General features: G+C 40.5%; 1 protein-coding gene across 5 annotated transcripts in view; it reads left to right on the plus strand.

Annotated features, from left to right (window-relative positions):
• Positions 1-12,208, plus strand: part of mtrr (5-methyltetrahydrofolate-homocysteine methyltransferase reductase) — a 97,910-nt gene extending 85,702 nt beyond the window's left edge. For 4 of the 5 annotated variants that reach the window (XM_043689986.2, XM_043689981.2, XM_087987157.1 and 1 more), the window contains 2 exons: positions 3,948-4,846; positions 11,606-12,208. In XM_043689986.2, the coding sequence (XP_043545921.2) occupies positions 3,948-4,092 (145 nt within the window). In that variant the 3' untranslated portion in view covers positions 4,093-4,846; positions 11,606-12,208. Of the gene's footprint in view, positions 1-3,947; positions 4,847-11,605 lie in introns of those variants that run through there. The other variant, XM_043689982.2, reaches the window with a different exon arrangement.
• The last annotated feature ends 465 nt before the right edge of the window (positions 12,209-12,673 follow it).

A 12,673-nucleotide genomic window follows, 5' to 3' on the forward strand; every position in this document is an offset into this window, starting at 1 on the left:
GGTGGACAATGTAGGACTTTGAAGAAACTTTGACAACTTAGGACTGGATAGGTGGCAGATGAATTTCAATGCAGAGAAGCATGAGGTGATATACGTTGGTACTCAGAATAGAGATAGCATTAAATAAGTTCTGAGGGGCATGCAGGAGCAGAAAGACATGATTGTATATGTACATAAATCATTAAAGATGACAGGACTGGTAAAGAGAGAATGTTGACAAGTCATACATTATTCCAGCATTCATTAATAGGGGCACAAGTATAAGAGCAGGAAGTTTATGCTGAACTTACATAAGATACTAGTTAAACTTCCGATGGAGTATTGTGTACCATTCTAGGTGCCAAACTGTTGGAAGGATGTGAAGACATGCAGAGTGTATAGAAACGCTTTATCAAAACAGTTCCAGGCTGATAAACCTAGTTATGAGGAAAGATTGGAGGGCGGCACGGTGGCTCAGTGGTTAGCACTGCTGCCTCACAGCGTCAGGGATCTGGGTTCAATTTGTGCCTCTGGCGAGACTCTGTGTGGAGTTTGCACATTCTCCCTGTGTCTGCGTGGGTTTCCTCTGGGTGCTTCGGTTTCCTCCCACAATCCAAAGATGTGCAGGTCAGTTGAATTGGCCATATAAGTTGCCCATATATTGTTAGGTACATTAATCGGGGATAAACATAGGGTAGGGGAACAGGTCTGGGTGGGTTACTTTCCTGAGGGTCGGTGTAGACTTGTTGGGCCGAAGGACTTGCTTCCATACTGTAGGGAATCTAATCTAAAAAAAGTTTTTAGTACTATTTAGCCTTTGAGATAAGGGAACAAGGAGGAGATCTGATGCAAAAACAGAAATTGCTAGAAAAGTTCAGCAGGTCTGGCAGCATCTGTGAAGAGAAATCAGAGTTAACATTTTGGGTCTGGTGACCCTTCCTCAGATGGGGAGATCTGATAGAAGTTTTCAAAATCACCAGAAGTCTGGACAGAGTAGATGGGGAGCAGAGTAGATGAGTTCTTCTCATGACCAGACTGAGAACCATAGAGCACAATTTTGAAGTATATTACAAAAGAAGTAAATGTGACATGAGAATAACTTATAATACAGCGGGTCGTTAGTGTGGTGGAGGCAGGCTTAATTGAGGCATTCAAGAAGGCACAAGATACTTGTTCGTGTTTACACATTATGCCAAGTTACGGAGAAAACACGGGAAACTAGTAGCAAGCCAAAATGTCAAAAGCTATTCCAGACATGATGATTGAACAAATGGTCTCCTTTAGTATAACAATTTTGTGATGCATGGATCAAGGAGCATCCGAAAAGAGAAAAGCAGAAATGGAACAATTTAAGAAGCGAATTCTAGAGATTAAAGTAGCTTGAAGGCATGGGCGCCAAAGTAAAGACATTTTAAATCATTGGATACTGAAATGACCAGAATTGCCTGACCATCACTATCTCGAGGTTCTAAGTTCAGAGGAGACTAAAGTGATAAAGGTAAGGTCCCTGGAGGACCTTTTAAATCCAGAAATATATAAGAAATTTACAATAATTGCATTGCTTAACTGGGTACTAATGCCAGCCACAAAGATAGATGTTTGATAGAAGATTGAAAGCTCATTCCAAAGTCACATACAACAGTGTCTTGCTGTTTGAACATTGGCAGTTAGGGCCAAAATCCCTCTTCCTGGCAATGACCTTAATTTGAACTCGCCTGGAGGTGTTACGGTATAACACCCGAGCAGTGATTAGACATTATTTTCATGCATTAATCCTTGTGCTTGCCGGCTGACATTCACACCCAGTTAAGCAATGCAGTGATTATAAATTTCACTTAGCAACATCCAAGCTGCAAAACCAGAATGTCATTCGCAACTTTGAAATGAGCTTTCAATCATCTATCATGCAGGTTGTAATCACAAGCTCAAGGTGTGAAATATCCATCAAGGTGGAGAGGGGCTTTGATTCAAGTGTTGGCCACTAAAATGCCTCACTTTTTCCTGAATGAGCGTTTGCAGACAATTTTCCCCTTTAATGATCTTTCCAGTTCATGATCTGTAGTGCAAGTTACCAAGATGTCATCTCACTAAAAACAGGTGAAGAGCTTGGTGGCTCTTATGGTACTGAAAATATTTGGGGAAAATTGCATAGAAATTGCAGTAAAGATTCTAGTGTCCCATTTCCACTATACTAAACACAAATGCTTGGGAGACTCTCCACTTTGCACTCTATTTTTAATTTTTCAATTAAGCCATTTTTTTGGTTTTTAAACTTTTACTTTATGTAAAATTTGAAGTGTTTCAATTTCTTGAGGACTTTGACAAGTGCTAGAAGTGCAGGGTAAACTCTTTCCTATTTTGTAGTTGTTTTGTACGTTGGGGAGGTGAAATAAGAATCGGAAAACAGCAAAATAATTTGAATGGGAATTAGTAGTGGCTTCAACCAGGTTGTTTCTGGAAGCTGACTTGAGAAATGGTATCTTTTGTTAACTCAATTGTGGTATGAATTAGAAAGGAATCATAAGCATTAATACTTTTAAAAAATGTTGAGTAGATAATTATTTTAAAATTAAGAAAAATTGTTTGAAGTTTTGATTTTTTTAACCTTGAACATCTCAATGAGCTATTTGTGCAGTATCCAGACAAGCTTAGTATATCAGTTAGTTGCTATACGAACTAAACTTTTTTTAAATATTTTTAAAATGAATACTTTTTCCTTTGCAGCACTTAGGAATGTAGTAATGATAATGATTTTGGAGGGAAGAGGATGATGGAGGTTGGTCAGTTTACTGTCCCTATGCTAGCTAGATGGGAAAAGCAAACTAAAGTTTTTATTTTTCCTAAGTATGTAAACAGATGTATCTCCGGGCTTATACAGCACAGTGGTAGTGCCCATACCTGTGGCCAGAAAGCCAACATTTCAGTTCCACTTGCTCCAGAGATGTGTCTGAACAGATTGATTTAAAATGTCTATAAGCAGATGTACATCAGGTTCAAAGAGTTTACAGCATTGACGGCTTTTGCAGATAATGTGTACAGTATTGAAGGTGGGGAAACAAAGCAGTAATTCCATCTCAGAGTCAAATAAGCACATTATTTGTAAATTGCTTTCAGTTTTCTAATATTGCGTGCAGCTTGTACCATTGGAATGAAGCTAATGCTATACTGTGGTACAATTTTCAAAATGGATGTTTATATTGCTCTTTTTCATGAGATGGTAAACATTGTTGTCATAGAGTCATACAGCACAGAAACCTTTCAGTCCAACTAGTCCATGCCGAACATAATTGCAAACTGATCTAGTCCCACCTGCCTGGTCCTGGCCCAAATCCCTCCAAACCTTTCCTATTCATGTGTCCATCCAAATGTTTTTTAAAAGTTGTAATTGTACCCTCATCCACTGCTTTCTCAAGTTCATTCCACACACAAGTCATCCTCTGTGTAAAAACAGTTGCCTCTTATGTCTTCTATAAATCTTTCTCCTCTCACTTTTAAAAATGTGACCCCTAGTCTTGAAATTTCCCCATCCTAGGGGAAAGGCAGCTGCCATTAATTCTATCCACATCTCTCATTATTTTATCAACTTGCATCAGGTCACCTCTCTACCTCTTACGCTCCAGTGGATCAAGTCCCAGTCTATCCAGCCTTTCTTTCTAACTCAAACAATCCATATCCGGAAACATCCTGGTAAATCTCTTCTGAACCTTCTCCAGCTTAATAATATCCTTCCTATAACTGGGTGACATCTTTAATATTTTACACTGAATTTGATTGAAAGCATTAATTGGTTCTGACTTCAATTTGCTCTGCTGTAAAATTCTTAATTGTTCAACTCTATGCAGAATATCTGTGCCTTGCAAGTATTGCCTATCTGCACTTTGGATTTTGTGAGATCTAGAAGAAAAGACATAATATCTGAGAGTAGTGAAAGTGCCCCCTTACTGACTTTATTTTTGCTTCTTAAACAGAGATGGCAAGAATATGGCTAAAGATGTGGCCAGTTCTCTAACTCAGATTGTATCAGAAAAGCTGGGCGTGGATACTTTGGTTGCCATGAAAATTTTGGCCGACTTGCGTGAAGAGAAACGTTACCTACAGGATGTCTGGAGTTAACTGCAACTGGAGGGGAAAATATAAGTTGAAAACAACACTTTCTACAGAAATTGCTTAACAGTTTTAAATGCTAATTATTTGAAGGAATGTTAGAAAAAGACCTCTCATTGCCAAAGTGCTTGTGGAATTTGTTTTTGAATAGTTGGCACTAACCCTTGTCAAAGATAGTGAGGCAATGCTCTTTATGTTGAAGGACATTGCTCTGATGTTATTGTGAAACAAATTACTGGAAGTGGTCTCAACACCACCTCACATAATCTGCTTTTAAAAGTTATGATGTTATTAAGTATCAGTGGGAATTTCTGCTGTGTGATCTTTGAGCTTTTGGATGAAATCTAAAAAACATTGTGTTTTAACATAATGTAATTTTTTTACAAAAGTGTAATTTTTAAATTATGCCTTTTAAAATGTCCTCTTATTAAGTTTGAGCTATACACATATGGTTGAAGATTCCATAGAAGTCCAGTTAGATCAAGTGTTAGATTATTGCTGAGATTTGCTCTAAATGTCAGCATTTTGAGCACATGTACATCTTGTTATGCAAATCACACCATGTTTATAAGTTCTTAGGCTTAGCTATGAAACACTGCATTTTGTCACCTTGTTTGCTGGCATTATTTGTTGTGCTGGTCTTTTTAACTTTTATTTATATTAATTATATAAGAATATGTTGTGGAAATTTATCTCTATGCCAGTAGGTACAGCACTATCATTTGTGATCACTGGAACTGTAGCCTTTTGACCCTGAGCAAAGGTAATATGTTCTCTATATTGCATTACCTTTCTTGCATACTATGTTTCAGTAGAACATTGGGACAGGGTTGAATGCAAAGGTAGTATTGGTTGGTCCTGTGAATGTTGATCAAAGGACTAATCTTTTTCCCTGCCTCTCTGTTCTGTTAGCTATTTATTTAAATTCTAGATTTATGTTCCTGTGTGCTCATCCTTTAACGCAGATTACCTTTTCCTGTTTTAGAGTGTGCATGCTTGTGTGATAGTTTGATTATTCTTGTTTATGCAAAAATTGTCAATTTTCAATTATTCTCAGGTCGCATTTGCCAGCAGATTCCGCACAGAAGTTTTTTACGTGTGACTTCACTTCTATTAATATTGTTGTCATTGGATGCAGTGAGACTGCAACCATGAAATAATTTGAACAATGTGATGTATGATCAGCTGAGGAGAAAGCTAAACATTTTTGGACAATCTTTTACTCATTGCAAATTGAATCGTAACATTTTTACGGTAAACACAATGTAAAATTGAAACTGGGCATGACCCAGATTTTGCAGTCAGCAAAAGGAAAGTTGCTGACCGTTCACTGTGCTGTCTGTAGGATTTTTGTAGATTTTGATTGACAATTTACTATTTACTAATAACGTATTACCTGATACAGCTGTGCAGCCTCTACAGGGAGCTGTGGCAGGGCAGACAGCAGTGGCAGGGCAGACAGCAGCATGGCTCTTCAAGGAATAAAACAAAGAATCCTCCTCACTGAGACAGTTAGGAGGAAGTTTTAACCACAAACAGGCTGGTGTGTTCAAGTCAGTCCGATGGTTAAAATCTTTTTTGTAAAAAAATCCAGTTTCCAGCTGACCTGTTGCCAATCCACCTCTAGCTTTGCTGGAGATGGCATGTTGGACAAGTGACCTACCTGCTCCAAGAGTTGAGATGGCACTTTGAAAACTTTCCAGCCTTATTCCTTAACTTTCAAAATATTACTGTGAATAGCCAGTTTCTTGATCCATAGGGAACCTGGCAGCTAATCCCAGAAGGGTCACTGGACACAAAACATTGACTCTGCTTTCTTTCCACAGATGCTACGAGACCTGCTGAATTTCTCCAGCAATTTCTGTTTTTGTTTCAGATCTCTAGCATCTGCATCTTTTATTTAACCCAGCTGTTGGCTGGTTGTATCCAGGAAATAAGTTCTTTTTCTTTAAACCTACCAGCTGAATCCTGCATGCTTATCTGTGCAACCCCATGATCAGACACTTCCTTGTTCCCCCAATCTCCACCATTCCCTTATCGCAGCCTCCAGATAATACAAATCTCCCTTGTCCTCAGGCTTCTGATGATTTGCTTCCTGCCCAATAGGAGAGGGAGCCAGTCTGTGACGGTGACGATGACACTACACACAATTATCGAGTTAAGACCCGATAATTGTGTAGGGACCCTCAACCTCCAGACTCCATAGCCCCTACTGAGCCCACCCACCCACTTTTCTCCTGCCGCTCCCACCCCAACACCCAACTGGTCAGATAAAGTCAAAGTTATGCTTTAGAGCCAGAGGAACATAGGAATTGAGAGCAAGGGTCGGCCTTCGGTCCTTCAGTGACGAAGAGCTTTTGCTTATCCTCTGCTGCCTGACCTGCTGTGCTTTTCCAGCTCCACACTCTCGACTTTGATCCTTCAAGCCTGCTGCACCATTCAACAGGATCCAGATTGATCATGTTCTTAGTTCAATTTTTAGTTCAAGGAAGTTGACCAGGAGGTATAAATTTATACTTAAAATCAGGTATTGCACAGTAGTGAAGGTCCAAGTTAACTTGGAGAAAAAATTTCAGATTTCTGCATTTAATTGCATAGACGGACTCCCAGAAGCTGGTGCCTGATTTATAATACTTGTGAATACTAATAACATTACTGTGATACCGTTATGTTTGTGATGTTTTCATGTGCTTTGTCTTAGTACTCCTCCATCCACATCCACATTCAGAATGAAGGAGCTTGTCCTTTAGTGGCAGGGGTCATGAGCAGTTGGTTTCCTAATGTGGTCAAATGGTGCATACTGTCTCAGGGGAAAAGCAGAGATTTTGGGCATGATGTTATATCCACTACTTGTATTTGAATGCTTTATGCTTTCTGACAGTCTTCATCTTCCTTTTCCTATTCAGCATGACTGGCAGCATAATCTGGTGATCAACCAGCCCATATTTTATGGGATTGTCTCATAATGTAATGTCTCACCGCACCTTCCTTTTGTTTATTCCGTGGTAAGCTGTGTTTCTCAGACAACAACTGGAAACCTGCTACTGCTGTTGTATCTTTGTATTTTTGTATGTGCTCAATGTTATTGACACACTCAACTACAAAGAGGAGGGAAGAGAAATGGAAATGGCTGAGGCTGAACTCAGAATTTTTTGTTTGGAGTTAGAGTTATACAGCACAGAAACAGATCCTTCAGTCCAGCCTAGCCACACTAACCAGATATACCAATCTGACCTAGTCCCCCATTTGCCAGCATTTGGCCCATATCCATTTTAAACTCTTGCTTTTTGTCCACCTATCCAGATGACTTTTAAATGTTGTAATTGTACCAGCTTACACCATTTCTTCTGGCAGCTCTTGCCATACACGCATCACCCTCTGCATGAAAAGGTTCCCCCTCAGGTTCTTTTTAAATCTTTCTCCTCTCACCTTAAACCTGTGCCCTCTAGTTTGGATTCCCAACCTTGGACAAAGACCTTGTCTATTCACCCTATCCATGCAGCTAATGATTTTATAAGACCATAAGACATAGGAGTGGATGTAAGGCCATTCGGCCCATCAAATCCACTCCGCCATTCAATCATGGCTGATGGGCATTTCAACTCCACTTACCCACATTCTCCCCATAGCCCTTAATTCCTTGTGACATCAAGAATTTATCAATCTCTGCCTTGAAGACATTTAGCGTCCCGGCCTCCACTGCACTCTGCGGCAATGAATTTCACAGGCCCACCACTCTCTGGCTGAAGAAATGTCTCCACATTTCTGTTCTGAATTTACCCCCTCTAATTCTAAGGCTGTGTCCACGGGTCCTAGTCTCCTCACCTAGCGGAAACAATTTCCTCGCATCCACCCTTTCCAAGCCATGTATTATCTTGTAAGTTTCTATTAGATCTCCCCTTAATCTTCTAAACTCCAATGAATATAATCCCAGGATTCGCAGCCATTCCTCGTATGTTAGACCTCCCATTCCAGGGATCTTCCGTGTGAATCTCCGCGGGACACGCTGCAGTGCCAGTATGTCATTCCTGAGGTGTGGGGACCAAAACTGGACACAGTACTCCAAATGGGGCCTAACCAGAGCTTTACAAAGTCTCAGTAGCACATCGCTGCTTTTATATTCCAACCCTCTTGAGATAAATGACAACATTGCATTCGCTTTCTTAATCACGGACTCAACCTGCATGTTTACCCTTAGAGAATCCTCGACTAGCACTCCCAGATCCCTTTGTACTTTGGCTTTATGAATTTTCTCACCGTTTAGAAAGTAGTCCATGCTTGTATTCTTTTTTCCAAAGTGCAAGACCTCGCATTTGCTCACATTGAATTCCATCAGCCATTCCCTGGACCACTCTCCCAAACTGTTTAGATCCTTCTGCAGCCTCCCCACTTCCTCAGTACTACCTGCCTGTCCACCTAACTTCGTATCATCGGCAAATTCCGCTAGAATGCCCCCAGTCCCTTCATCCAGATCATTAATATATAACGCGAACAGCTGTGGCCCCAAAACTGAACCCTGCGGGACACCACTTGTCATCGGCTGGCATTCCGAAAAAGAACCTTTTTTATCCCAACTCTCTGCCTTCTGTCAGACAGCCAATCCTCAATCCATACCAGTAGCTCACCTCGAACACCATGGGCCCTCACCTTGCTCTGCAACGTCCCGTGTGGCACCTTATCAAAGGCCTTTTGGAAGTCTAGATAGACCACATCCACTGGGTTTCACTGGTCTAACCTACTTGTCACCTCTTCAAAGAATTCCAACAGGTTTGTCAGGCACGACTTCCCCTTACTAAATCCATGTTGACTTGTTCTAATACGACCCTGCTCTTCCAAGAATTTAGAAACCTCATCCTTAATGATGGATTCTAGAATTTTACCAACAACCAAGGTTAGGCGAATTGGCCTATAATTTTCCATCTTTTGTCTTGATCCTTTCTTGAACAAGGGGGTTACGACAGCGATCTTCCAATCATCCGGGACTTTCCCTGACTCCAGTGACTTTTGAAAGATCTCAACCAACGCCTCCGCTATTTCCTCAGCCAGCTCCCTCAGAACTCTAGGATGTAGCCCATCGGGGCCAGGAGATTTATCAATTTTAAGACCTTTTAGCTTTTCTAGCACTTTCTCTTTAGTAATGGCAACCATACTCAACTCAGCCCCCTGACTCCCTTTAATTGTTGGGATATTACTCATGTCTTCTACTGTGAAGACTGACGCAAAGTACTTATTAAGTTCTCCAACTATTTCCTTATCTCCCATCACTAGGCTTCCAACATCAGGTTGAAGTGGCCCACTGTCTACTTTTGCCTGTCGTTTGTTTCTTATGTATTGAAAGAAACTTTTACTATCATTTCTAATATTACTAGCTAGCCTACCTTCATATTTGATCCTCTCCTTCCTTATTTCTCTCTTTGTTATCCTCTGTTTGTTTTTGTAGCCTTCCAAAACTTCTGATTTCTCAGTGCTCTTGGCCACTTTATAGGATCTCTCTTTTTCTTTAATACATTTCCTGACTTCCTTTGTCAGCCATGGCTGTCTCATCCCTCCCCGGATAATCTTTCTTTTCTTGGGGACGAACCTCTGTACAGTGTCCTCAATTATACCCACAAACTCCTGCCATTTTTGCTCTACTGTCTTCCCCACTAGGCTCTGCTTCCAGTCTATTTTAGTCAGTTCCTCTCTCTTGCCCTCATAATTACCTTTATTTAACTGTAGCACTATTACATCCGATTTTGTCTTCTCTCTTTCAAACTGCAGACTGATCGCTGCTTCCTAAGTGTTCCTTTTAAGATTTTTTATAAAGTCTGGTTCATTATATAGCACTAGGTCCAGAATAGCCTGCTCCCTTGTGTGCTCCATGACAAGCTGTTCCAAAAAGCCATCTTGTAAGCATGCCATGAATTCCCTTTCTTTGGATTCACTGGCAACATTATTTACCCAGTCCATCTGCATATTGAAGTCTCCCATGATCACCATTTCCTTGCCTTTCTGACATGCCTTCTCTATTTCCCGGTACATGTTGCGCCCCTGGTCCTGACCACTGTTAGGAGGTCTGTACATAACTCCCACTATGGTTTTTTTTGCCTTTGTGGTTCCTCAATTCCACCCACACAGACTCCACATCATCTGACGCTATGTCATTCAGTGCCATAGATTTAATTTTGTTCTTAACTAACAAGGCAACCCCGCCCCCTCTGCCCGCCTCCCTGTCTTTTCGATAAGTTGAAAATCCTCTAGACCTCTATAAGGTCATCCTTATAGGCCACTGAGGTTATAGACCTCTACAAGGTCACCCTTCAGCCTCTGACACTCCAAGGAAAGAAAACCCCAGACTATTCAACTTCTCCATACGACTCAAATCCTTGTAGATCATTCCTGCACTCTTTCAAGTTTAACAACAAATTTCCTATTAGAAGAACGACCAGCATTGTACACAGTATTCTGAAAGTGGCCAAACCAACGTTGTGTACAGCCACAACATGACATCTCAGCTCCTACACTCGGTTCTGACCAATAAAGGCAAGCATGCCAAATGCCTTTTTCACCACCCTGTCTACCTGCAACTCCACTTCCAAGGAACTATGCACCTGCACTTCCAAGGAACTATGCACCTGCACTCCCAGGGGTCTTTCTTTAGCAACACTGCCCAGGGCCCAGCCATTAACTGTACAAGTCCTGTCCCTTGCGTTATTAAAATGCAGCACCTCACATTTATCTAATTTAAACTCCATCTGTCACCCCCTTAGCCCATTGGCCCATCTGATTTTTTGTAAACGTAAGCTGCATAGGAAAAGATCCTGGCTGTCAGAGCTGCTCTTGGTTTTGTGGGGTTTTTTCCAGCACTCAGGGGTTTACTCACATCCTTGGGGCAGAAATAGCTGCTTATAAGTTTTCCATGATTTCTGGAATTTTTAGAATAAAGATCAAAAACTAATCTACATTAAAAGAGAGGGAGAGTGAGTTTCGGGAGAGTGACCATATGGCAAGGTCCGAGACCGAAGCATTGCATAAAGCTTGGAGATCAGCTTTGTATCAAGCAGCCAGTCAGTGTAGTTTCACATCTGTGGCGGCATGGTGCTCAGGCCCGAGATTCAGCAGCTTCCATGTCCATTTTCTGCAGTGGTGGAAAATACTGCTCCTGTCTTTTCCTTCACCTCAGGAACCCATGCATTGTGAATTGAAGAAAGATGAACTTTGTCTGGATTTTTTAATATATGATTTCTGTTATGAATATAGGTGCTGGTGTATGGTGATTTAAACACTGGATTTCTTTTGAAAGTAGAAGTGATAATAAATTATTATTCTACTCTAGCTGTCAGACTGAGAAATTGCACAAGAGCTCAGGAGATCTGCTTTCATTTAAACAGCAAACTGTGCAGTTTCTTAAATGCTACAATACGATTCATATAGGAAATGTTCAGCAGCAAGTGATATAATCATAAATGTTTTCTCTGTTTTACTGTTTGTAAATAAAATTGAATATTTATCTTGTACTCTTCCCCTTTCCTTACCTCATTAGACCCTTCGTTTTGTGTCTGAATTCGGGACCCTGAGTCAGAACTCCGCCTTTCCTCACTCTAAATCTTGTCAACACCCTCCAATCATCCTTTCTGAAGTGTCTGTCACTTTCTAAGAGCTGCTCACTTGAGACACCTTTCCAGTTGGAATTTGGTCTGCACTTTATGGCTGCCATATTGGCCTGAGGGATTGCCACTATGCTGTTATTTCTAGACCCGAGAACAGCACTGGAGAGTGGGTCTGCTTTGTAGTCTTGCAGCCAAGAATATGATATGGTGTCAGTACATGTTCATGAATGTTATTGAGCTAAAGTATTGGTACTACGTAAATTACAGTTTGAGTTAATTTGATTCTTCAGAATTTTTCCAGACATTTTTGCCTCATTTCCTGCAGCATAATAACATTTTCTGTCTTTGGTATAATAAATTATGTTGTCAAAAAAACATACAAGTCAGAGTTTTTTGAAATATGAGCACACTTTATATTTTAAGAAAACTTGAGATTATTTATAGTGTAAAGATAATGGCAGAATTGTAAAAATAAACAAATGAGACTCTCGAAAAAAACATCATTTGTTCAGTGTTATCATATTACCTTTTTTAAACTCATTCTTGGGATGCAGAGTCACTGATTAGGCCAGTATTTATTACTCACTTGTTATTGCTCAGTGTCGTTATGAGTCAACCACATTGCTGACAGCCTGGAGTTACATGTTGGCCAGACCAGGCAAGAATGGCAGGTCTCTTTCCCTTGCTTAGCTGCTCTTGAAACCCTTATTTGTACCTTTTTTCATTTGTAAACTTCCATTCTAATATACTGGTGTTTCATGTTCTGTTCTCCATAAACTGGAAGTTCTCCAAACTTTTGCTGCTCATGACAGCGTTTGCAGGTATGGAACAGCAGGTGCAGTATCTGGCTGTTATGGAAGAGTAATGGTGCAAGGCACAGAGTACAATGTTGGTGTTGCTGAGGACAGTACATAGGTAGTGCTGAACATGAAAACATTTTAGAAAACAGCAAAGGGTGACTTTAAAAAGGGATAAATTATAATGTGGAAACTAGTAAGCAA

This window comes from Chiloscyllium plagiosum, unplaced genomic scaffold (assembly GCF_037043375.1).
Source record: "Chiloscyllium plagiosum isolate Xiang-an unplaced genomic scaffold, Cpla_swu_hap1 HiC_scaffold_5, whole genome shotgun sequence".
Lineage (NCBI taxonomy): Eukaryota > Metazoa > Chordata > Chondrichthyes > Orectolobiformes > Hemiscylliidae > Chiloscyllium > Chiloscyllium plagiosum.